Consider the following 27,162-nt stretch of genomic DNA (forward strand, 5'->3'; position numbering starts at 1 on the left):
TGTCTGTTTCTCTCTGTCTCAACATCTCTCTTTTTCTGTCTGTTTCTGTCTCAATATCTCTCTCTTTCTGTCTGTTTCTCTCAGTCTCAATATCTCTAATTTTCTGTATTTTTGTCTCGGTCTCAAAAGCTCTCTCATTTTCCATCTATATTTTTCTCTTGGCCTCAATGTCTCACTCTTTCGCTTTATCTCTCATTCATTTTCAATGTCTCTCCATTTGAACTCCTCTCTCTAATTCTCTCTCAACTACCTACTTTCTCTCCCCTGCCTCTTTCGTTCCCTCTACTCTCTCTCTCTCTGTTCTGGTGTTATGATGTGTGTCACACAGGCAGCTCCACACCCATGTTATCAGTTTGGAGCAGCTCAGGGGTGTGTGCGTGTGTTAGAGTGGGTGGGGGGCAGACTGGGCCCTCTGAGGGGTGTTGGGTGACGGGGGGGTGACACGTGACCTCGAAGAGACACAAGCACACCCCGGGAGGCCCCCAGATGACAACCTCGGTCCTATGACTGTTGGGGACAGAAACCCTGGTTTGTGTAAGAGGCGAGAGCACTAACACCGCCTGCCAAGAAACATGAGGCCCAACAGCATGTACACTGATGGTAACTGAGAGGGAAAGATTGTGTGTGTGTGAAAGAGACAGCAAGAGAAAGATAGAGTGGGAGAAAAAAGAAAGCGTGGGTGAAAGAGAGAAAGTATATAGAGAGATAGAGATAGCGAGGAGGATAGATACCATCTACACCACTAATGTGTTAATCCAAATCACAATTTACCTTTTCAATTAAAATCCGACAATCCAACCAGCATGGTTCAATTTTAATCAAAGCATTCTTTCTTTCACAATAATATGACACCATGAATTTCAGGCAGTGCTTCCCAAAAATATGTCTCAAAAAGCATGTTGAATCAATTAGGTTGAATTCCTCTCTGCGTCCACAATGTCCTCCCATCCAGATTGCATTGGGGCCCATGTAATTCATGCATGTCACCTGAACGCCTCACAAACCCATGAGTTAATCCCTGAGTTTGGGAAGCAGCTGAGTGTCTGTAGCATTCCAAAGCATTCCCACTCATCCATAGGGATACAGAGCATTATTCCCATCCCATTTATCACAGTCCATGTACAAAACATCATTCCAATTTATCCCAGTCCAGTCCACACCCCGACACAGGAATTCAAAGCCTGATTCCAATCTGATCCAGCCCACTCCACATTCCCTGGAACCCACAGAGGGATGGCTGGATCCATAGCATTTCCACTCATCCATAGGGATACAAAGCATTATTTCCATCTATCCCAGTCCATACCTAAAGAGTAATTCCTGTCTGATCTCCACTCCACATTCCCGTAGCCCTTTCCTGCAGTCAAATGACGAAATCGCCCTCTGGGTGGCCCCATGGGTGGAATGTTATTCATATTTTTCATAACTTAATTAATATTTAAAAAAAGTATAATTAATACACTTTTTGTTTTACAGCTGAAAATCCGGTGTTTATGTGAAACGGTTTAATAATATTTCAGTCTTCTGTGACGTATATAAAGTGTAATATCGGGATGCAAACTATATCTGACATGGTACAGGTGTCTTCTTTCCTTAAGCCCATAACCATGGTGTATACTTTGGTTTCAAAGTAGATTTGTTTAAGACTACCAAGAAACACTTTGTGTGACTTTGATGTAGCCCACTGCAGTAAAAGGTTAAATCCAGAAAGGGATGGCTGGAATCACACTGATCCCGAAGCTCCATCTGTGAGACAATGGGATCCAGAGAAGCTGATCCAAGATCAGAGCTGATGAGATATAGGATCAATGTCTCTCCCTGTTTGGATGTACTGTAAGCAGCTGTGAGGCAGCGAGGAGGATTTCATTGGTAATGGGGGTTTAACAGAGATGGAGGTTGGGAGATGGTGAAATTAAGAGGTTGAAAGTGTGGAGAAGAGTGTGTGTGGTGGATGTTTGTATTTAACCCTTATTTTAGTTGTATTAAAAAAAAATGATCAGGTAAGTTGACTGGGAAATTATTCTCATTTACAGCAAGGACCTGGGGAATAGTTACAGGGGAGAGGAGGACGGATTAATGAGCCAATTGGAAGCTGGGGATGATTAGGTGTCCATGACGGTATGAGGACCAGACAGGGCATTTAGCCAGGACACTGGAGGGCATGCTTGTAGGGTTTAAGAGGATAGGTGCTTGATGGAGCAAGTAGTACAGCTGTATGGATCTCATTACAAAGACCTGTCAACTACAGCTGAACAATAGTCTCTCTCAATAATAGCACAATCTATTTTAAGTGCCTTTCACGACACCTAAGAAACAGTCAAATACAACAATTTTTCTCTCTCTCTCTCTCTCTCTCTCTCTCTCTCTCTCTCTCTCTCTCTCTCTCTCTCTCTCTCTCTCTCTCTCTCTCTCTCTCTCTCTCTCTCTCTCTCTCTCTCTCTCTCTCTCTCTCTCTCTCTCTCTCTCTCTCTCCATCCATCCATCCATCCATCCATCCATCTCTCTGCGGTTCCCACAGTTAGGTAATGAGTGGGCAGCAGTGTATCGATCCTTTCCTGGTTAGAAGAACCTACGCAGTATTCTGGAGCTTTATTGTTACATCACTATTGTGTGTGTGTGTGTGTGTGAGAGAGAGAGAGCCTGTGTGTGGTTAGCAAACAGACCTCTAAACCACATAGCTGTGTGTGTCTGTGCTGTGGAATCCATTCCTGATTCACCAGGGCAGCCCAGAGCATAGAGCGGTAGGGGGTATTGAGCAACCATCTCCCCTGATGTATGCCAAAGGCCACACAAAACCTAAACATTCAACATTTCAACACAGTGTATGTTTGTGTGTGTGTCTGTTGGGTTAACAGGGGGAATGACCCCGGTGCCGGACATGCAGTCATGCCTGGAGAGATAAGAGGGATGACACGTTTGTATTCACACACACACACACACACACACACACACACACACACACGCACACACACACAGACACACACTCCCCCTAAACCCCTCCCCCCAACCAGACTCCCCATACCCCACATGACAGCTCCAACTCCAGGCATTCCTCAGCCCTAGCCCCAGGCCCGCCTTCCCCCCTTGGCCCCTCCAGACGCCCACATCTGGACATAACACAGCTGGCTTTCAGCAGGGACTGGGGAAGGGGGGGTGGAGGGGAGACTGGAGTGGAGATGGAGGAAGGGAAGAACAGAAGAGATGGGAGAGAAGGTATATAGCACTGGGACTGATAAACACTGGGTTACTGGGGTTCATGTTTCAGAAAAAATAGGACACATTGCTTTTCCATGACTCACCATTACCACAGTACAGATGAGGAAACATTACAATATTCCATATGGGACATGACTATATATCTATAGCCTTCTTTTTGGGTGGAAGAGAGTCACTGAGCGATTAGGTAAAGGTGAGACATGAGATCAGTCTCAGCGGTCAGACCATGGCCTGTATTCACAAAGAGTCTCAGAGTGCTGATCTAGGATCAGGTCCCACCTCTCCGTGTAAATACATATATTAGGATCTAAAAGCAAAAAAAACTGATTTCAGATCAGCACTCATACTCTGAGACACTTAGTGAATATGGGCCCAGGAGAGTGTTTTAACCCAGCTGCTTTGTGCTTTCAGCTCTCTTCTCAGCTGAGTGGCTCCAGACTCCAGAAGACTCCTGTACTGTGTCCCTCTCGAGTGGAGCCGACCCCAGTCATCTTTATCCCATTACTGAGAACTGATGTGAGACAGACTGAGACACAATGTGAGACAGCAAAGAGCCAGATGATACTTTTCACAAGTTCTCACACAGAGAAAAACTGGCAGAAAACTACCCACAGAATTACATCAAAACAATGAGGCAAGACAAAAACAACATTTACAAAATCCCTTTGCAGATGGAGAGATGAGAAATGTGGGAATAGGAGAAAAGAAAGAAAGAGGTGAAAGAAGGGATTTATGAAGTTCATATGATCCAGAACAACCTGTTGAGCTTCAACAGATAAAAGACAGAAGTGTGTGTGTCATCATTGTACTCTACAACTATTTACAAAGCAGTTGTCCACTGGCTCCATTAGTCATGGATACTCTATCTGCTTAAAGGCTAGCACCCAAGAACACATCCTCTAACACACAACTCTCTCTCTCTTCCCTCTCTCACAGCCTCTCTCTTTCTCTCTCGTTCTCCCTCTTTCTCTCACCTCCTTCCTCTTACTGCTTCAGTCTTTTTCTCTCTCCTTCAACACAACACTCTTTCACTCTACTCCAGCTCTCTATCATTATTCCCTCCCTCCCTCCCTGCCTGCCTGCCTTGTATCTGTGCTATTCAACCCTAACCTCTGACCTTGACCCTAACCCCACACCATGTTCTCTACATCCATTTATTCCCACACAGATTCTCTTCCACTGCTGCACCAGCAGCCCTGCAGAGGAGGACACATGAATATGGATCAGATTCCCATCTTAAGCTCCATCATTTCCTACTGAGGTATCATGCAGTGATATGGTACCATGCAGTGATATGGTACCATGCAGTGATATGGTACCATGCAGTGATATGGTACCATGCAGTGATATGGTACCATGCATTGATATGGTATCATGCAGTGAGAACTAGGGATGGGACTTGGAAATGATTTCACTATTCTTATAATATCCAGATTTTTTTTATTTTTCCTTCGTAAATCTGGATAGTTGAAATACATGAGTGGGGACTTGCTTGCGTGACTCAGGAGAGGCGGTCCACTGTGCTTGTTGTTTCAGCAGACAGATGGGAGAGGGGTGCTAGAGGAGCAGGGGCTGTTGTGTCTGACATAAAGAGAGAGATCGTGTGTTTCTTGACTGCATCAAATCAATATAAAGAAACTAGCTAAGTACACAAGCCAGTTAGCTAGCTAGCAAGGCTAATTGATGTTTTCTGCTGCTCTCCCCGCGTCCTTGTCTACAACAACTCCATTCATATTAAACAGCTTACCTGTTGGTTGATCACTGTAGCCTACTACATCTCATTTAGCCAACTTCATTCTGTAATTGTAATTCCATTTAGCATTATTAGAAATCTCCCACTTGACTTGGAGCCTCACTGTGGTGCTGCTTTGATTGACGACAATAACAGGCTACACGCGTGAAAAACTGTCATATAACCGTTGTTTTATTAAAATGTCTGTCCTTGTATGTAGCAATGTCCCAGATAATTGAATTACATTTTAGACAAAGCCTTTTCATTAAAATAGGCCTATCTTTTTAATATATATTTTTTATACTCTCCCAGGTAATTGAATACTGAAGTCCGTTCGGATATTGGAATAGCCGTGCCCATCCCTAGTAAGGACTGACAGCTAGCTGCAGTTTGTAGCTAGTAGTTGTTTATTCTCTGTGGTGTTTAGGCTCTCTGTTAGTGTTTAGATTCAGATCAGTGTCTGTTTGACCTCACCATCACCTGATACACACACACACACACGCACGCACGCACACACACACACACACACACACACACATTAGGACCACCCCCCCGGGTTGTTTATATATACAGATGTGAGAGGTAGAGAAGAGCAGATGTTTCCAGTTAGGCCTTCCTTCATAAAGCCTCAACATGATGTTGTAATGCAGGAGGAGGGTTGTGTGTGTGTGTGTGTATATGTGTCTCTACGCTGCAAGAAGAACCTCCAAGCTTATGAGGGAGTAGGTCAATCACTAGTCTAACCCTGGCCTGGTCCAGACACGCTTCAGACTGGAGAGTGTGTTAGTGTGTTCTGACACAGTGGATGGCGACACCTGGAGAGATACTAGCACCTATTCAACCTATTACATATGAACGTACCAGTATACAACTCACACAGGGCACGAGTACAGCACACAAACACACACAGGTGGTTGCACTAAGCTAATGTTACTTTACAGACACTGGGAAAATGGAAGTAGGAGATATATGGTAACTGTCCACTTGGCAAAGACTGCTTGAATCACATAATTTCAACAATAAAAAATTCTCAATGTGATGAAGTTGAATCAACTGATTGGATTTGCAAAAAGTCATCAACATAAGTGAATGTTGTATTTTCTTCACCCAACTTTTAACCTAAATCCAATGACATGGTGAATTTTTTTGTTGCTTTCACGTTGAATTCACGTTAGTTGACTACTCAACCAAATGGAAGTAAAAACTAGACGTTGAACTGACGTCTGTGCCCAGTGGGGGAATGAAATCACTGGAGACATAGACGTTGAACTGACGTCTGTGCCCAGTGGGGGAATGAAATCACTGGAGACATAGACGTTGAACTGACGTCTGTGCCCAGGGGGGGAATGAAATCACTGGAGACATAGACGTTGAACTGACGTCTGTGCCCAGTGGGGGAATGAAATCACTGGAGACATAGACGTTGAACTGACGTCTGTGCCCAGTGGGGGAATGAAATCCCTGGAGACATAGACGTTGAACTGACGTCTGTGCCCAGTGGGGGAATGAAATCCCTGGAGACATAGACGTTGAACTGACGTCTGTGCCCAGTGGGGGAATGAAATCCCTGGAGACATAGACGTTGAACTGACGTCTGTGCCCAGTGGGGGAATGAAATCCCTGGAGACATAGACGTTGAACTGACGTCTGTGCCCAGTGGGGGAATGAAATCCCTGGAGACATAGACGTTGAACTGACGTCTGTGCCCAGTGGGGGAATGAAATCACTGGAGACATAGACGTTGAACTGACGTCTGTGCCCAGTGGGGGAATGAAATCACTGGAGACATAGACGTTGAACTGACGTCTGTGCCCAGTGGGGGAATGAAATCACTGGAGACATAGACGTTGAACTGACGTCTGTGCCCAGTGGGGGAATGAAATCCCTGGAGACATAAGCAACGACCTCAATCCCACAGAAACAAGTGGATTTACCAAAAGCTCAGAGGATTTGACAGTAAACAACTTACTCTGTTCTGTCAACTACATCAAGACTTAGACACCAGTACAGAGTCTGACAGGGGAGAGAGGAGGGGGAACAGAGAGGGAGGGAGAGTCTCCAAAAGGCATTAGGGGTTGCACAAAAAGATGCCCAATTTTCACAACAACTCACAGTTCAGAGAGAAAATCACCATTACATAGTCTGACAGAACAAGAACAAATCCCTCACAGTGTGTGTTCTGACAGAGAACGCTATGCCCAGCTGTGGCTAGGGGTTTCTGGGTCAATATGGAATCAAAACCAGCAGAAGGAGAAATATAAACTCAACTCACAGTTCAAACAGTAAATCCCTGGCCTCAACCACTGTGGGAAGAATAGCCACGTCAACGCCACATCAATAGCAACATGTCCCTGGCTGGCCTCATAATCATCACTGGACTAAGAGCAGCAGATATAGGGACTTTGAAGGCAGGGCAGTTTGTCAGTGTGTCCACTTCACTAGGTTTCACTATGTCTTCCTCACTAGGTTCCACCATGCCTTCCTCACTAGGTTCCACCATGCCTTCCTCACTAGGTTCCACCATGTCTTCCTCACTAGGTTCCACCATGCCTTCCTCACTAGGTTCCACCATGCCTTCCTCACTAGGTTCCACCATGCCTTCCTCACTAGGTTCCACCATGTCTTCCTCACTAGGTTCCACCATGCCTTCCTCACTAGGTTCCACCATGCCTTCCTCACTAGGTTCCACCATGCCTTCCTCACTAGGTTCCACCATGTCTTCCTCACTAGGTTCCACCATGTCTTCGTCACCAGGTTCCCCCATGTCTTCTTTCCCAGGTTCCACCATGGGTTAAGTATTAAGTATATATACAGTTGAAGTCGGAAGTTTACATACACTTAGGTTGGAGTCATTAAAACTCGTTTTTCAACCACTCCACAAACTTCTTGTTAACAAACTATTGTTTTGGCAAGTCGGTTAGGACATCTACTTTGTGCATGACACAAGTCATTTTTCCAACAATTGTTTACAGACAGATTATTTCACTTAATCACAATTTTAGTGGGTCAGAAGTTTACATAGACTAAGTTGACTGTGCCTTTAAACAGCTTGTAAAACTTCAGATAATGATGTCATGGCTTTAGAAGCTTCTGATAGGCTAATTGACATCATTTGAGCCAATTGGAGGTGTACCTGTGGATGTATTTCAAGGCCTACCTTCAAACTAGTGCCTCTTTGCTTGACATCATGGGAAAATCAAAAGAAATCAGCCAAGACCTCAGAAAAAAAATTGTAGACCTCCACAAGTCTGGTTCATCCTTGGGAGCAATTTCCAAACGCCTGAAGGTACCACGTTCGTCTGTACAAACAATAGTACGCAAGTATAAACACCATGGGACCACGCAGCCATCATACCGCTTAGGAAGGAGACGCGTTCTGTCTCCTAGAGATGAACGTACTTTGGTGGGAAAAGTGCAAATCAATCCCAGAACAACAGCAAAGGACCTTGTGAAGATGCTGGAGGAAACAGGTACAAAAGTATCTATATCCACAGTAAAATGAGTCTAATATTGACATAACCTGAAAGGCCGCTCAGCAAGGAAGAAGCCACTGCTCCAAAACCATCATAAAAAAGCCAGACTACGGTTTGCAACTGCACATAGGGAAAAATATCGTACTTTTTGGAGAAATGTCCTCTGGTCTGATGAAACAAAAATATAACTGTTTGGCCATAATGACCATCGTTATGTTTGGAGGAAAAAGGGGGAGACTTGCAAGCCAAAGAACACCATCTCAACCGTGAAGCACGTTGAGCACAACAGCATCATGTTGTGGGATTGCTTTGCTGCAGGAGGGTCTGGTGCACTTCACAAAATGGCATCATGAGGAAGGAAAAGTATGTGGATATATTGAAGCGACATCAGTCAGGAAGTTAAAGCTTGGTCGCAGATGGGTCTTCCAAATGGACAATGACCCCAAGCGTACTTCCAAAGTTGTGGCAAAATGGCTTAAAGACAACAAAGTCAAGGTATTGGAGTGGCCATCACAAAGCCCTGACCTCAATCCCATAGAAAATATGTGGGCAGAACTGAAAAAGCGCGTGCGAGCAAGGAGGCCTACAAACCTGACTCAGTTACACCAGCTCTGTCAGGAGTAATGGGCCAAAATTCACCCAACTTATTGTGGGAAGCTTGTGGAAGGCTACCCGAAACGTTTGACCCAAGTTAAACAATTTCATGGCAATGCTACCGAATACTAATTGAGTGTATGTAAACTTCTGACCCACTGGGAATGTGATGAAAGAATAAAAGCTGAAATACATCCTTCTCTCTACTATTATGACATTTCACATTCCCAGTGGGTCAGAACTCGTCCCACCTACGTAACAGCCACTGAAATCCAGTGGCGCGATTTTTGAATCGTTAGAAATACTATTACTTCAATTTCTCAAACATATGACTATTTTACAGCTATTTAAAGACAAGAATCTCGTTAATCTAACCCCACTGTCCGATTTCAAAAAGGCTTTACAACGAAAGCAAAACATTAGATTATGTCAGCAGAGTGCCCAGCCAGAAATAATCAGACACCCATTTTTCAAGCTAGCATATCATGTCACATAAACCCAAACCACAGCTAAATGCAGCACTAACCTTTTATGATCTTCATCAGATGACACACCTAGGACATTGTGTTATACAATACATGCATGTCTGTTCAATCAAGTTCATATTTATATAAAAAAACAGCTTTTTACATTAGCATGTGACGTTCAGAAAAAGCATAACCCCCGCAAACTTCCGGGGAATTTACTAACAGTTTGCTAAATTACTCACGATAAACGTTCACAAAAAGCATAACAATTATTTTAAGAATTATAGATACATTACTCCTCTATGCACTCGATATGTCCGATTTTAAAATAGCTTTTCGGATGAAGCACATTTTGCAATAATCTAAGTACATAGCCCGGCATCACAGGGCTAGCTATTTAGACACCCACCCAGGTCAGCCTCCACCAAAATCACATTTCCTATAAGAAAAATGTTCTTACCTTGCTTGTTCTTCGTCAGAATACACTGCCAGGACTTCTACTTCAATAACAAATGTTGGTTTGGTCCCAAATAATCCATCGTTATATCCAAACAGCGACGTTTTGTTCGTGAGTTCTAGACACTATCAGAATGCTACATCACGGTCTCGCGCATGGCGCATTGGCGTGACAAAAAAATTCTAAATATTCCATTACCGTACTTCGAAGCATGTCAACCGCTGTTTAAAACCAATTTTTATGCCATTTATCTCGTAGAAAAGCGATAATATTCCGACCGGGAATATGCATTGAGCCTAAACAGCCGAATTAAATTTCTCCTCAGGAGCGAATCGTGCACGCGCCTCATTCAAAGGTCCTCTGATCCGCCACTTACCAAAGGCGATAATGTGTTTCAGCCTGAGGCTGCCTCGTCAACCTTCAGGTATTTCCCGGGTTCTGAGAGCCTATCGGAGCCCTGGGAATTGTCACGTTACAGCTAAGATCCTTACTTTTCAATAAACAGATGCAAGACGCACGACTCCTTGTCAGACAGGGTACTTCCTGCATGAAACCTTGTCAGGCTTTTGCCTGCCATAGGAGTTCTGTTATACTCACAGACACCATTCAAACAGTTTTAGAAAATTCAGAGTGTTTTCTATCCAAACCTGAACAATAATATGCATATTCTAGCTTCTGAGTTGGTGTAGGAGGCAGTTAAAAATGGGCACATATTTTTTCCAAAATTCTCAATACTGCCCCCTATCCCAAACAGGTTTTAAAGTAAAGTGGTGATCCTAACTGATCTAAGACAGGGAATTTTTACTAGGATTAAATGTCAGGAATTGTGAAAACTGAGTTAATGTATTTGGCTAAGGTCTATGTAAACTTCTGACTTCAACTGTGTGTGATATATATATATATATATATATATATATATATATATATATATATATATATATATATATAGTCTTAGTATTAAGAGAGGGTGGGAAAGGGTGTATGTGTGTGCATGTGTGGGTGAAGAGGTTGTATGTATGCATAGTCACTTTACCCCTACCTAGATATTACCTCAATTACCTGGACTAACCTGTACCCAAGCACATTGACTCGGTATCGATACCCCCTGTATATTGCCTCGTTATTTCATTGTGTTACTATTTACCTTTAGTTTATTTAGCAACTTGTTTTTCTTAAATACATTTTTACTCTGCATTGTTGGTTAAGGGCTCATAAGTAAGCATTTCAAGTGACAAAAAAATTGTATTTGCTTTGAAGACGTTAAGAGCTGCTTCTGAACATTACTGTGTGCGCGTGTTAGCGGTGCGTGGATCAGCTGTTTGTTCACCCGCACCCGCCTGCAATTGCTAATAACCCATCCTCAACCGGCCAACTATATGTGAAAGTCTGAGGCCAGCACCCGACTACAAACATAGAAAATGTGCTATATGCTACAGTCCAATACTTTTTGATAGGGGGTGTGCTATATGCTACAGTCCAATTGTCATACTCGTCGTAGTGAGTGGACCAAAACGCAGCGGGTATATGTATGCTCATCTTCTTTTATTGAAGAAAAACAAAACAAAAACACTTATACTAAACAAACGACGAAAAACAGTCTTGTAAGGTTCACTGACAATACACGGAGACAACTACCCACAAAACCCATGGAAAAACACCCCTACTAAATAGGACCTTCAATTAGAGGCAACGAAGAACAGCTGCCTCCAATTGAAGGTCAACCCAAGAAACTTCAACATAGAAATAGACACACTAGAACAAACATAGAAATACAAACTACAAACTACTACAATAACAAATAACCCTCTTTACTGGTCAGGACGTGACACCAATACTTTTTGATAGGGGGTGTGCTATATGCTACAGTCCAATACTTTTTGATAGGGGGTGTGCTATATGCTACAGTCCAATACTTTTTGATAGGGGGTGTGCTATATGCTACAGTCCAATACTTTTTGATAGGGGGTGTGCTATATGCTACAGTCCAATACTGTTTGATAGGGGGTGTGCTATATGCTACAGTCCAATACTCTTTAAGGGGTGTGCTATATGCTACAGTCCAATACTTTTTGATAGGGGGTGTGCTATATGCTACAGTCCAATACTGTTTGATAGGGGGTGTGCTATATGCTACAGTCCAATACTTTTTGATAGGGGGGACAGAACTGTTTTTTTTTTAAATAATTTAGATATGTTTCTGCTTATAATTTTCTACATTTTGTCTATAATTAGATACACGTAGCTTCTCTCGTCATTATATGTTGCCCCAGAAGACTAAATAAACACTTGCTCAACAGAATAATGTAATAGATTGATAGAATGAATGCTTCAATCTAGTTGACGTCGGTAAAGTTCTCTCTGCCATCTTCATTCGCGGAGCAAAGACCTTTAGGGACTGGGGAGAAAATGCAATGACACAAAAAAAAAACGGGAAAGATTTTCTGTGAAAAGATGTCCAAATGCCATCAGTTTGACGGTTGTAAGGAAGTAGAAAGCTGTGAAAGCAACCCAATGTGTTTCTGATCAGATTTCAGTTCTGATTGGATGCATATTTTATGTGGCCGAAATACTATCAGATTTTATGATGCTGATATAGATTGCACCTCTACAGACGGTATCTAACTGCGCATTCGCATTCTCTCAAGAGGCTGAAAGAAAGAAATCATATTTCTCCACTCCTGTTCCCAAGTCCAAATTGTGCCTACATTTGGTGTATAATTTTACTGCAAGAAATGCTTAATTCTTAATCAGCGTCCAGATTTCAGTTTCCAGTTAACCCATCTATACACTAGGCTACAGTTCTCTTGACATGTCACAGGCCTATTTGAAGTCCGTCTTGTGACTATCGAATTTGTATTGTGTCTCAGAATCATCACACATAACAATATTTAATGACCCGAAACCCGTCCGCCCCGCTGATATAACATCGGGGCCTGCAGGTTATGAGTCAACCTGCATATCACTAGTGTGTGTGTCGCTGTGTCTCTCTGTGTGTGTGTGTGTGTGTGTGTGTGTGTGTGTGCTACACAGACATAGAGGTCAACAAGGTGTTTTTGACCTGTTTCCCCCCCAACACCTACACACTCTACTGACGTCATAATGAGTGGTGCCAAACCCCACACAACCAAGTGACATAATAGTTTTGCTTGATGCCAACACAGTAAGGTGATATAATTTAATGAGCACGCACACAAACACAGTCCTAATGAGGTCACACACCTATTATCAACCCCCGGCACCACAGACGCATGAGAAGAGTAGTCTCTGTAGTGGTTTGGCTGTGTGTGTGTGTGTGTGTAGGTCTGGCTGAGGTTGCTCTGTGTGTGTGTGTGTGTGTGTGTGTGTGTGTGTGTGTGTGTGTGTGTATGTGTAGGTCTGGCTGAGGTTGCTCTGTGTGTGTGTGTGTGTGTGTGTGTGTGTGTGTGTAGGTCTGGCTGAGGTTGCTCTGTGTGTGTGGCTGAGGTTGCTCTGTGTGTGTGTGTGTGTGTGGCTGAGGTTGCTCTGTGTGTGTGTGTGTGTGTGTGTGTGTGTGTGTGTGTGTGTGTGTGTGTGTGTGGCTGAGGTTTCTCTGTGTGATGCTGTGAGAAAGTGACACCTGACCCTTTATCACGGGTGCTGGTGACAATACAAGACTAAGCCCCGCCTCTTCTGGAGAAGGTGAGAGGGGGGGTGTGTTTGTGTGACTGAGTAAGTGTTAAGGTGATAGCTGCTGACTAAGCTGTGTGGAGAGGTAAGGGATACATCCTCATGACCACATGGTTCCGTTTTCATTTCCTTCGCCATTTCACCGGCAAGTTAAAACCCACTCATTCATCCAATGGTAAGGTCTGATTGGCAAGTGTGTGAATAGATTTTTTTACTGTTTATTTGACTTTTGTTTATTATCTATTCCACTTGCTTTAAAAAAAGAAAGAAAAGTAAGTTAAGAACAGATTTGCCACCCTATGGGATTCCCAATTACAGCTGGATGTGATACAGCCTGGATTTGAACCAGGGACTGTAGTGACACCTCTTGCACTGAGATGCAGTGACTTAGACCGTTGTGCCAGTCAGGAGCCCCCATTTGCTTTGGCAAATCTAAACATATGATTCCCATGCCAATAAAGCCCTTATATTGAAATGTAATTGAAATTGAGAGAGAGAGAGAGAGAGAGAGGCAAACAAAGGACGAAACTCTTTCATTCGATAATGACACAATCTCGTCTCCTCTCTTCTCTCATCTCCTCTATCGGGGGGGGGGGGGGGGGGGTGCTCTGTTTCTTTGATTATGTCTCAGGAAGCTGTTAGCTGCTGTTAGGTCCTGGAGTGAGTCTCTTTACATCAGTCTATATATATATATATATATACACCCGGTGGAAATAGTCTTGGCTGGGTTAGACAGAGCTGTAATACTGTAATATCTAGACCCCTGTCAGTGTGTGTGTGCGTACGTGTGTGTCTCTCTTTCTCTCTCTTTGTGTGCGTGTGTGAGTGCGTGTGTTTGTGTGGAGAACAGCCTTCAGATATACCCACGCCCCCTGTTAATTAAGCAATAAGGCCAGAGGAGGTGTGATATATGGCCAATATACCACGGCTAAGGGATGTTCTTACGCACAACACAATCCGGAGTGCCTGGATACAGACCTTAGACATGGTATAATGGTCCTAATATACCACAGCTAAAGGCATAAGCACAGCCCTTAGACATGGTATAATGGTCCTAATATACCACAGCTAAGGGCATAAGCACAGCCCTTAGACATGGTATAATGGTCCTAATATACCACAGCTAAGGGCATAAGCACAGCCCTTAGACATGGTATAATGGTCCTAATATACCACAGCTAAGGGCATAAGCACAGCCCTTAGACATGGTATAATGGTCATAATATACCACAAACCCCCGAGGTGCCTTATTGCTTTTATAAACTGGTTACCAACGTAATTTGAGTAGTAAAAACAAATGTTTTGTTATACCAGGGGTACACGGTCTGATGTTCCACGGCTGTCAGCCAATCAGCATTCAGGGCTCGAACCTCCCAGTTTATAATATGTGTTATATAACAGTCACACTCCCTCTGCAGCTCCAGTCATTGTCCTCAGTAGGATTCTATTAGGATTCTATTAGAGTGGTTAAATAAGACTTTTTAGAAAGCTGGACACGACTCACATTACTGTATAGGTAATGCTGTGCTTATGGGTGAAAATGAGAAAACGTTCTCCTTCCTGTTTTGAGTTTTATATCCACCACTATTTACATATGTACATAACATTACAACCATATGTCTGTCTCTCTCTTCTCTCTCTATCACTCTCCTCTCTAGCTCTCTCTTTCTATCTCTCTCTTTCTCACCACTCTCTCTCTCTCTCTCTCTGTCTCTCTCTCAATCTCTCTCCTCTCTAGCTCTCTCTCTCTCTCTGCCTCTCAATCTCTATCTCTCTCTTTCTCACCACTCTCTATCTCTCTCTCTATCGCTCTCTCTGTCTGTCTCTCTCAATCTCTCTCCTATCTAGCGCTCTCTTTCTGCCCAGTTTCACCTTCTCTTCATACAATATCAAGTCAACCATACACTGTACAGGGTAAATCATTTTTGTATTAATGTGTGTACATTGTGCATAAGGGGGTTGCAATCCCGGTGCTAGTCAGTACAGCTACAGTCACACAGTCAGTACAGCTACATTCACTCAGTCAGTACAGCTACAGTCCCACAGTCAGTACAGCTACAGTCACAGTCAGTACAGCTACAGTCACACAGTCAGTACAGCTACATTCACTCAGTCAGTACAGCTACAGTCACACAGTCAGTACAGCTACAGTCAGTCAGTCAGTACAGCTACAGTCACTCAGTCAGTACAGCTACAGTCACACAGTCAGTACAGCTACATTCACTCAGTCAGTACAGCTACAGTCACACAGTCAGTACAGCTACATTCACTCAGTCAGTACAGCTAGTCACACAGTCAGTACAGCTACAGTCAGTCAGTCAGTACAGCTACAGTCACTCAGTCAGTACAGCTACATTCACTCAGTCAGTACAGCTACAGTCAGTACAGCTACAGTCAGTCAGTACAGCTACATTCACTCAGTCAGTACAGCTACAGTCACTCAGTCAGTACAGCTACAGTCACTCAGTCAGTACAGCTACAGTCACTCAGTCAGTACAGCTACAGTCACTCAGTCAGTACAGCTACAGTCACTCAGTCAGTACAGCTACAGTCACACAGTCAGTACAGCTACAGTCAGTCAGTACAGCTACATTCACTCAGTCAGTACAGCTACAGTCACTCAGTCAGTACAGCTACAGTCACACAGTCAGTTCAGCTACAGTCACACAGTCAGTACAGCTACAGTCACACAGTCAGTACAGCTACAGTCACTCAGTCAGTACAGCTACAGTCACTCAGTCAGTACAGCTACATTCACTCAGTCAGTACAGCTACATTCACTCAGTCAGTACAGCTACAGTCCCACAGTCAGTAGAGCTACAGTCACACAGTCAGTACAACTACAGTCACACAGTCAGTACAGCTACAACCACACAGTCAGGACAGCTACAGTCACTTAGTCAGTACAGCTACCGTCACACAGTCAGTACAGCTACAGTCACACAGTCAATACAGTCACACAGTCAGTACAGCTACAGTCACACAGTCAGTACAGCTACAGTCCCACAGTCAGTACAGCTACAGTCACTCAGTCAGTACAGCTACATTCACACAGTCAGTACAGCTACAGTCACACAGTCAATACAGTCACACAGTCAGTGCAGCTACAGTCACACATTTAGTACAGCTACAGTCCCACAGTCAGTACAGCTACAGTCACTCAGTCAGTACAGATACAGTCACTCAGTCAGTACAGATACAGTCACTCAGTCAGTACAGATACAGTCACTCAGTCAGTACAGATACAGTCACTCAGTCAGTACAGATACAGTCACTCAGTCAGTACAGCTACAGTCACTCAGTCAGTACAGCTACAGTCACTCAGTCAGTACAGCTACAGTCACACAGTCAGTACAGCTACAATCACTCAGTCAGTACAGCTTCAGTCACACAGTCAGCACAGCTACAGTACAGTCACACAGTCAGTGCAGCTACAGTCACTCAGTCAGTACAGCTACAGTCACTCAGTCAGTAGAGCTACAGTCACTCAGTCAGTAGAGCTACAGTCACTCAGTCAGTAGAGCTACAGTCACTCAGTCAGTAGAGCTACAGTCACTCAGTCAGTAGAGCTACTGTCACTCAGTCAGTACAGCTTCAGTCACACAGTCAGTACAGCTACAGTACAGTCACACAGTCAGTACAGCCTGAAATCAGTTGGTTCTGAGTCAATCTCTTCTTCTGGACTCTCTTAGCTGTCTCTCAAATCTACAGGAGTGTAAACAGTAGAGGAATGCAGGGAAAAGGAAACCAGAAGATGAAGGAAGATAAAACCCAGAAAACCCCAGTAAGAATCGTATAACTTCTACACACACAGATGCACCGATGCAAAAGGTGGCACGTGGACATACAGACAAGCATGCATACATCCACTTACACAGGCAATAATGCACACATGCACATATGCAGACACACACACACGCGTGCACACATGAACATAGACACACACATTAGGTGAATGTGTTAGTGATTATGGTTGGTGACAGGGGGTCTGTGGAGCTCTGTAGAGGTGCTGCCTGCACTACTTCCCAGCCCCAGAACAGACTGGAGCCTAATCCCTCAGCTCCTCCCCCCAGGAAGTCCTGGAATTCAAGGTAACCCTAGGAGTCTGGCTGCCCTGACAACACGTCCTGTAGCAAACTGGGCTCACTGCATACACAGTAAAGAGGAGAAGAAAAGAGGGGTTCGTTAGTGTTCTAGATAACTGAGTAGACTAAACAGTCACATCTAAAACTGATCGATTGTGGTTAAGTAGCCATCCTGTGAAAGACTGAGCAGCTGCCCTGCTACAGAGCCCCTCCCTCCCTGTTCCCCATCCATCCAGCTGGTCAGACGTTTCTACGTCTGTTTTATGGACCACAGCGGAGGCCTAAGGCGGGAAAACAGACGTGTGTGGGAGACAGGGTGTGAGACAGACGGCTGATACTGACAGCTAGGATGGACGTTCCAGTCGTATCCCCCCCACCCCCACACTCTCTACGTCAGCCTCTGGAGTCTGCAATGGAAGTTACAGATGCATGGTCCATGTTTTATATTGCATATCTAGACTGAAAAACATCTCTTCTAAAACATGGCCTCTCAGTTGGGACACTGACAGGGTACAGGCATTGGGGTCAGCTAAAGACTGCAGACCAGATACTGTCCCCTTATTATTGTAGAATGAGTCCTGGCCACCAGCTATACTATATCAACAAATACATATATTATTTTAGCTCTGTGGATTAGAGTGGACACACACGCATGCATGCACACATCACACACAAACACACTTTGATCCCTTTGTGATGAAACAGGAAATATCCCCTCCTCGTCCACCCACAGCTTGTTACACATTACCATAGGCATGTCCAGCTGCAGGACCCTAGTCCTACGTGAGAGTGTGTGTGCCGTGCATACATGAGTGTGTGTGTGCGTGCCGTGCGTACATGAGAGTGTGTGTGTGTGTCCTCCAGACATCCACACTACCCTACACTGGCCCACTGACTGGCTGTTGTGCAGGGTTTCCCAAACTCGGTCCTTTCCTCTCCTTTCCTCTCCTCTCCGTTCCTTCTCTCCACTTGGAAAGGATTTGTTTCTGGCGTCTCTGTGTATTTTATGTTCTCTTCAGGCAAGCTTGGTCAGAGAGAGATTGAGAGAGCGAGGGAGGGGTGGGGGGGGAGAGAGAGATACATTTCCTGAGCTTAGTTAGGCCTTCTGGCCCCTCAGGCTGCTGGGATTTCTCTCCACGGCTCACAAAGCGATCGCAGCTGAGCAAAGGCTAAACACACACACACACACACACCACACGCACGCGCACACACACACACACATACACACACACACACCCCCACACACACACTGATTGGCCTTGTCAGTGCTTATGTAGAAATAAGAGTTCTGCATCGTGCACCAATTGGCAAGATGAGCGTAAGTGAAAACACATGTTCTGTTGAATGCATGAAACAGAAGCAGAGAAGCCTCAACTTGCAGATGAAAACAAAAGCAGAGTAGATTGTCAGGAAGACAGGGACCCAACGGAAATGTTTTCCAAATCAACATGCAATACTTGAACTAGATTTCAGACATCTGCACATACAACCATTCACCAGAACATGTTCACCCAAGGGTCCCTATTCATAAAGCCTTACAGAGTAGGAGTGCTGATCTAGGATCAGGTCCCCCTGTCCATCCATCTTATTTATTATTATTCATTTATTATGATCTAAAACGCTAAACTGATCCTAGCTCAGCACTTTACTCTGAGGTCTACTGTAATACTGTGTGGATAGTAGTTTCTACAGCCACAGGATGTCACTTAGGTACTTGGCAAGCACAGGGAGAATTGCTGCATTGGCCATTAGGTCAGAATCCTAACCACTGTGATGTAATGACCCTTGACCTTTGAGTGCCTTTCTGACCACTACAACTACAAGAAGTCTGGAACCAATCCTGCCATCTGACACACACGCACGCGCACGCACGCACACACACACACACACACACACACACACACACACACACACACACACACACACACACACACACACACACACACACACACACACACACACACACACACACACACACACACACACACACACACACAGTTACTACTGTGTGTTGACAGGGCTTGGACAGGGCTCCCCTCAAATAGAGGACAGGTCTAATCTAATCTAGGCCATCAGATCAGGTTGGAGCTCAGTCAGCCAGCTCGAAAAACAAGACCCAGGTAATCAGATCTCAGCGGGCATAGGATGGAGTCACCCTTAGACACAGATCTAAGGTCAATTTGTATGTCTCCCCCCGATAGCGGAGGTTATGATTTGAGGAAGATAAACTGACCCTAGATCTGTGACTAAAGGCAATCAGATGTTATACATCGGCTTCTCTGGCTGCTACAGCGAGAGAATGCTGACCCACATTCAAATACCAGCACACTGTGACAGCATGGTACTGTGTAGATAGCAGACAGCAGTTTGGGTTTAGCTACCCTTGAGCTAACGTTGAACTCGATCTTACCTGGAAACCACAGGGTGAAAGCAAGAGAGGAAGACCCAAGAACACCTGGAGGGGTGACACAGAACAAGACATGAAGAAAGTGGGGTTGACGTAGCAACACCTTGAAGGAATGGTGCAGGACAGAAGAGTTTGGAAGAGATTGGAAGCGAGTAATTCCATAAGGAATTCAAAGGTCTAAGTAAGTACTGTATGTTCTCTGGAACATCCCCTAACTTTAGCCATAATCCCCGAAATACCATCCCCTGATCCAGCAGCCTTCAGTCCATATCTGATGTGCAGATATGAGTGCAGGATTTTGTTCCAGCCTGCACTAAGTCAAGAACACAGCCCTACTCCAGTGTAAAAAGCATTTATCTATGTCAGCTGGTGGTCTCTGGTGTGTGTTTGTGCGTGTGGAAGCTTTCGTTCCAGCCCAGCACTAACCCACCACCACAACACCCCTACAGAGTAAACATCCATTGAGTCTCAACCCGAGGGGGTACACACCTTCTTGGCGGCCCGTGACGGAGACCTTCGCGTGGGCTTGGGTACCTCTCTGGTCAGGGTGGCGGGCAGCTTGGACACAGAGCCGTTCTCTCTCTTGGCCGCGGGCGAGGAGGCCGGGGGCGAGGAGGGGGGCGGTGAGGCTGGGGGTGAGGCGGGGGACACAGAGGTGAGTCCCCCCAGACGGACAGCCATCTCCTCGGTGCAGACGAGGCGCAGGCTGCGGAGGTACTCGTCCGTTTCCCGGTCTACCACCAGCAGCCTGGTCTCATGCTCCACCGCCTTGATTCTCTGCACCACCTGTTGGGAGAGGGAGATCATTATCGCACATCATTATAACACTGTACATAGCCATAATATGATATTTGAAATGTGTATATTCCTTTGAAACTTGTGAGTGTTACTGTTCATGTTTTTATTGTATATATTACTCTGTTGTTAATTATCTAGTTGACTTGCTTTGGCAATATAAACATATGTTTCCCATGCCAATAAAGCCCTTTGAATGGAACAGAGGAGAGGATGAAAGCGTAAGATAGGGAGAGAAAGAGAATGAGAGTAATAACATGATAATTGACATGATAATGAAGTAGTGAACTACAGGGAATAGGGGTTGATTGGAGACAGAAACACCAACACTCTCTACAGCATCTGGACCCTACATCATGCCAGCCTCTTTGTTGAAGTGTCTAAAGTGGGTCTCCCTTGTCCCAGACGTCCCAGTAGACGTCTGTCTCCGCCAGTGATGACTTACTGCTGAGTGGCATGGGGTGAGGGACTAGGGAGGAAGGGTTTGGGATGTAAACACAACGAGGACGTCTGGAACTCTGGTGATTTATAGAACAGTTGGTTATGAGGTCCAGATTGAGTGCATACCCATGTGAGTACACGTGACTAACCGGGTTTTGATCCCAGGTCTCCTGCATGGGCGCCACAAGACTGTGTTAGCCCACTGAGCTAAAGTCTATAAGTATTAGGTCTTATAAAAGGTCTCAGACAAGGTCTCAGGCTAGGTTCCTCATCATGCGAGTGTGGCTCACCGAACCAACGTGTTACATATTTACAGCGCAGGGCTTATTATATGTCTCATCCTGGGTCACAATGTCAGAGGTGACACACGCTGACATGAAACTAACATGATGACAGCCATTTCAGACATCCTACCTCACTGGAATAGATTGGCTCCACTTCAATCTCATGCACGCTATGTCTGCTTGAGGTGTGCTTGCCTCATCTTCAGGCTGCCATTGCCCATCGGAGATACAACACAGCCATTCACTAAAAACTCAGATCACTATCAACACGGCAGTGTGAGTGTGTGTGTGTGACCAGGCAGTCTCAGCAGCTGATGATAGGGAGATGTGTGATGTCTTCCAGCAACTTCTGAAAGGCTGTCTAGACTGTCTGCTTATTCTCACAGACCACAGAACATTCTAGACTAAACAACTTGGTTAGAGTGCCATGTAACCATGCACTGTGTCTTACAGTGCCTAGTCGTAAAAAAGTGGATATTTTAACCTGGAAAAGTTGTTAGGGGTTTTGGCATGATTTATATTATGCCACTCCATGGTTTAATGCTGAGTGTTTTAGGGGAGATAAAATAAAGGTATATTTTGGTATTGTCCATTGTTGTATACTATGATTATTTTATACAGGTATAATAAGCTTATAAAACCATATTAAGTGTGCAGGGAATAAATACAAGTATCAAATCAAATGTCAAGTGCTCCTTCAACGTTTTGAACGCCAATGGATGATACAGTGGCTGACCTCTCCGTGTCCTCCTCTGTCTGTCTGTCACTTCCATGACAATATCATTACTGAAACACTAGGCTCATAACATACTTATTTACCCCTTATTTTACCAGGTAAGTTGACTGAGAACACATTCTCATTTACAGCAACGACCTGGGGAATAGTTACAGGGGAGAGGAGGGGGGATGAATGAGCCAATTGAAAGCTGGGGATGATTTGGTGACCGTGATGGTATGGGAATTTAGCCAGGACACTAGGATTAACACCTCTACTCTTACAATAAGTGTCATGGGATCTTTAGTGACCACAGAGAGTTAGGACACCCGTTTAATGTCCCATCCAAAAGACAGCACCCTACACTGGGCAATGTCCCCAATGACTGCCCTGGGGCATTTTTTTTTAGACCAGAGGAAAGGGTGCCTTCTACTGACCCTCCAACACCACAGCATCTGGTCTCCCATCCAGGGACTGACCAGGACCAACACTGCTTGGCTTCAGAAGCAAGTCAGCAGTGGTATGCTGCTGGCGCATATTAAACATGTCGATGTAGTCCACTGACAGAAAAAATTGAGTTGGACAGTTCGTGATGTGCTATACTCACTTGATGGTGCGTATCTTTCTCCACATTTCCCCCGTTCACCTCAATGACACGGTCCCCCGGGCGCAGCCCCGAAGCTTCTGCTGACGACGCGAGCTCAACTTTGCGAATGTACTGGCCGTTCTTCCCCTTCTCACCGTGCAAGTGAAACCCATACCCGTTCTCACTCTTTGTCATGATACAAAGCCGTGGTTTCAGTTCGCTGGCCATTTCTCCTGCAGTCCAGGACTTTAAACCTGTTTTGTTCTTGAATATAGTTAGCAAAGCAGAAAAAAATACAAAAATATATTACAATAATGACCCAACAGAGCGCAGAGCGAAACTTTCACTCTACATGTAAAACACCATCCTCTTCGTATGCGTAATTTGTTCCAAAAGTTGCTCTGCAGGTTCTTCACACACAAAAACGCTCCAAACACAAGAAAACGCTCCGTATTAAAAATTACATTCCAGCATTGAACTTCACATGTAATAAAGGCAAACTCCTAAAAATAGCCTAAATTATCGACCCAGGCGAACGTATTGCTTGGTGGAGCCAAGATATCTGCTAGTCGTATCGTCTCTCCAAAAACGAGTGAATTATTGTTGTTGGCGGCGCAGCGTCCTCAATCCCTCAAACTGCCCACCCTGAGGACTGATAAAGCGAGAGACCCCCAGTGCAACATGCTGCACCAGGAAAGAGCAACAGGCACTAACTAACCCCTCTCTCGACCTCCATCCATAACAACCGGTTTGGAAATAAGGATTCAATTACAACACATGCCGGGTTTCCAGATAATTGGATAGGGCACTCGTTTGGTGCGTAATAGCACCTCCCTCGCTAGAAATCAACGAGTTTTGCCTGGGTCTGTCATTACCAGAGCGCAGCTCTTGAAGAGTGGTCTAAGAAGGGGTCCTTTCTCACTGAGTAGCCTAATCAAGCGCATGCTGTGGAAATGCTGCCGTTTAGCACGGGATGGGGATCCAGGTACGAGGACTCCGCGTGTAATCGACCAATCAGTGTGCTCGCTGGGTGTCTCAAGTGTCAAAAATGGCGACCTCGCCAAAAAGAGTTGGGAGGTTGTTTTGTTGTGTCGGAAAGGACTCAATTGTATCATGTTGACAACACAATGATTTATTGTCATTAAATTCAGGTAAATAACGATTTATTTGTAACATGACCCTTCTAGCACCATTACGCATGGCATACAATTACGCATACCGTTCATGTTACAATGGTGCCCCTCAGTGGTCAAATTACGAAATGCATGTAAAAAGGGTATGAAAAATGATATTAGTATCATTTAATGTGTGTGGTGGTGGTGTGGGGGATTTGTGGGAACTAGTGAACAAGTGTACACTTCAGGAGAAGGGAGATGTTATTGGAACGCAGCATATCAGACACAGTAGCACAAGCTGAACTGCAACAGAAGGGGGAGCCCGTCTGGCCTGCATGGTCACAGTCAAACTAGTGATACATGAAGACAGAGGGGGCAGCAGAGGAGTGTCTTTACAGCTCTGGGGTGAAGTTTCCCCTAGACACTGATCTTGGGTCAGTTTTGCATTTTCCCCACTATGGTTAAGGTTAGGATTGGGGTAGGGTCAGCTGATACCCTACTCTGTCTTTTCTAAGGCCAAGGAGGCTGTATATACGGATATATTATGCTGTTTCTGTCTATACATAGAAACAGCAGGTGGCAGCAGAGGAATGTATTTGCAGAGGCCACAAAGACTGTACTTGTACCTACCGTATGTTACTCTACAATACCGGCTATGATATATGATCAAGAGATTGAAATATAATTCCTGATTATATGTCCAGTGCACCAGTATGTCTCATTGACTTGAATGGGGATGCCGGTTCTAGCAATTCTATTTATATTTAGCCTACTTTATTTGGTTTGTGTTTGATTTATTTGACAATTCAAAAACACAATACAACCACAAATGTGGATACAATGCATTTAACAACTGTCTAGATTAACACAAAAAGTTTAAAAAACCATTCTGATACAGTATATTCACATACTGTATTTACAGTATATGCTTACGTTGTTGTCTCTTTGTTGTCTATTTCTCTCTCTGTATCTGTCTGTCTCCCTTTCTGTCTCCCTTTCTGTCTCCCTTTCTGTCTCCCTTTCTGAGAGACAGACAGATACAGAGAGAGACAGAAAGACAGACAGACAGATACAGATACAGAGAGAGAAAGAGAAAGACAGACAGAAAGAGAGAGAGACAGGCAGATACAGATCGAGAAAGAGAGACAGACCGATACAGATCGAGAAAGAGAGATAGACAGATACACAGAGAGAGAGAGAAAGACAGACAGATACAGAGAGAGAAAGAGAGAGACAGACAGATACAGAGAGAGAAAGAGAGAGACAGATACAGAGAGAGAATTAGAGAGACAGACAGATACAGAGAGACAGAAAGACAGACAGACAGACAGATACAGATACAGAGAGAGAGAGAGAGAGAGAGATAGAGACAGACAGACAGACAGACAGAGAGAGAGAGAGAGAGAGATAGAGACAGACAGACAGACAGACAGACAGACAGACAGACAGACAGACAGACAGACAGACAGTCTGTCTGTCTGTCTGTCTGTCTGTCTGTCTGTCTGTCTGTCTGTCTGTCTGTCTGTCTGTCTGTCTGTCTGTCTGTCTGTCTCTATCTTTCTCTCTCTCTCTGTATCTGTCTTTCTCTCTCTATCTGTCTGTATCTCTCTTTCTCTTTCTCTCTCTGTATCTGTCTGTCTCTCTTTCTTTCTTTGTATCTGTCTGTCTCTCTCTGTATCGATCTGTCTCCCTCTTTCTCTCTCTGTATCTATCTGTCTTTCTCTTTCGCTCTCTGTATCTGTCTGTCTCTCTCTTTCTCTCTCTGTATCTGTATCTGTCTGTCTCTTTCTCTCTCTGTATCTGTCTGTCTCTCTTTCTCTCTCTGTATCTGTCTTTCTTTCTCTCTCTGTATCTGTATCTGTCTGTCTTTCTCTTTCTCTCTCTGTATCTGTCTCTCTCTCTTTCTCTCTCTGTATCTGTCTCTCTTTCTCTCTCTGTATCTGTCTGTCTCTCTTTCTCTCTCTGTATCTGTCTGTCTTTCTCTTTCTCTCTATGTATCTGTCTGTCTCTCTTTCGCTCTCTGTATCTGTCTGTCTCTCTCTTTCTCTCTCTCTCTCTGTATCTGTCTGTTTCTCGCTTTCTCTCTTTCTCTCTTTCTCTGTATCGGTCTGTCTCTCTTTCTCTTTCTCTCTTTCTCTGTATCTGTCTGTCTCTCTCTTTCTCTCTTTGTATTTGTTTGTCTCTCTTTCTCTTTGTATCTGTCTGTCTTTCTCTTTCTCTCTCGGTATCTGTCTGTCTCTCTCTTTGTCTGTATGTCTCTCTCTTTCTCTCTCTGTATCTGTCTGTCTTTCTCTCTCTCTCTCCATCAATCATTTTCAATTTTAATCTTAACCCCATTTACTTATTCTCTGAATTTTTCAGTTCCTCGAAAAGATAGAGCGAGCGACAGAAAAAGGAAGTAAGAAAGAAAGGAGAGAGAGGAGAGAAACAGGCCTTTCGGCGATGCATTGAATTGACTATCTCTCCCTCTTTCAATTTCTCACTCCGCCTCTCATCTATCATTCTCTGTCGTTAGTTTTTCTGCTTTAGTTGCAGTCCTGGAGGTGGATGAGGAAGAGAATGGAAGAAAGAGGAGAGGGGGAGTAAGGAGAGGTGAATCAAAGTTTTAAGCTAACAAAACCTTTAATGAGTGCTGTCAGTGTTAAGTTGTAAGTAGCAGGAAGTTGTGAAGTGAAATGTAATGATGGTTGTTTCTGCCCTCCTCTGGATCTACTGGCTGCACATGAGATAATGATTCTAAAGGCCTGGTCCAAATTAAACCCTTTTCTCCGTGTACTGCACTAGTCCATGTGGACTTCAAGGTATACATACATACCATATACACCGTGTTTGTAGTTGGTATAAAGTTGATATAAATCAGTTATAACTAGCTAACTAAGTAACAAACTAAGTAACAAATGAATGAACGAATGAACTAACTAACTGGTTTATCCACCTTTTCCTCAAATGGAATTATTCACTAAACAGGAAATTACCACTTTCCTGTCCCAGTTTTCCTCCTCATCCCTCTTCCTACATTAACCATAATGGATGTCCCAGTTTTCCACCTCATCCCTCTTCCTACATTAACCATAATGAATGTCCCAGTTTGCCACCTCATCCCTCTTCCTACTTTAACCATAATGGATGTCCCAGTTTGCCACCTCATCC

The 27,162-nt window shown here is 44.3% G+C and overlaps 1 protein-coding gene across 3 annotated transcripts in view; it reads right to left on the minus strand.

Annotated features, from left to right (window-relative positions):
- LOC115171745 (Na(+)/H(+) exchange regulatory cofactor NHE-RF2) overlaps positions 1–23,979 on the minus strand; it is a 60,420-nt gene extending 36,441 nt beyond the window's left edge. The window contains exons 1-4 of one of the 3 annotated variants that reach the window (XM_029728842.1): positions 23,773–23,979; positions 22,919–23,161; positions 20,566–20,862; positions 20,080–20,124 (exon numbers count right to left, since the gene is read on the minus strand). In XM_029728842.1, the coding sequence (XP_029584702.1) occupies positions 20,080–20,124; positions 20,566–20,862; positions 22,919–23,161; positions 23,773–23,841 (654 nt within the window). In that variant the 5' untranslated portion in view covers positions 23,842–23,979. Of the gene's footprint in view, positions 1–20,079; positions 20,125–20,565; positions 20,863–22,918 lie in introns of all 3 variants that reach the window. The other 2 variants (XM_029728843.1, XM_029728844.1) reach the window with 2 other exon arrangements.
- Between the last annotated feature and the right edge of the window lie 3,183 nt (positions 23,980–27,162).

The sequence above is a fragment of the Salmo trutta genome, chromosome 32 (assembly GCF_901001165.1).
Source record: "Salmo trutta chromosome 32, fSalTru1.1, whole genome shotgun sequence".
Lineage (NCBI taxonomy): Eukaryota > Metazoa > Chordata > Actinopteri > Salmoniformes > Salmonidae > Salmo > Salmo trutta.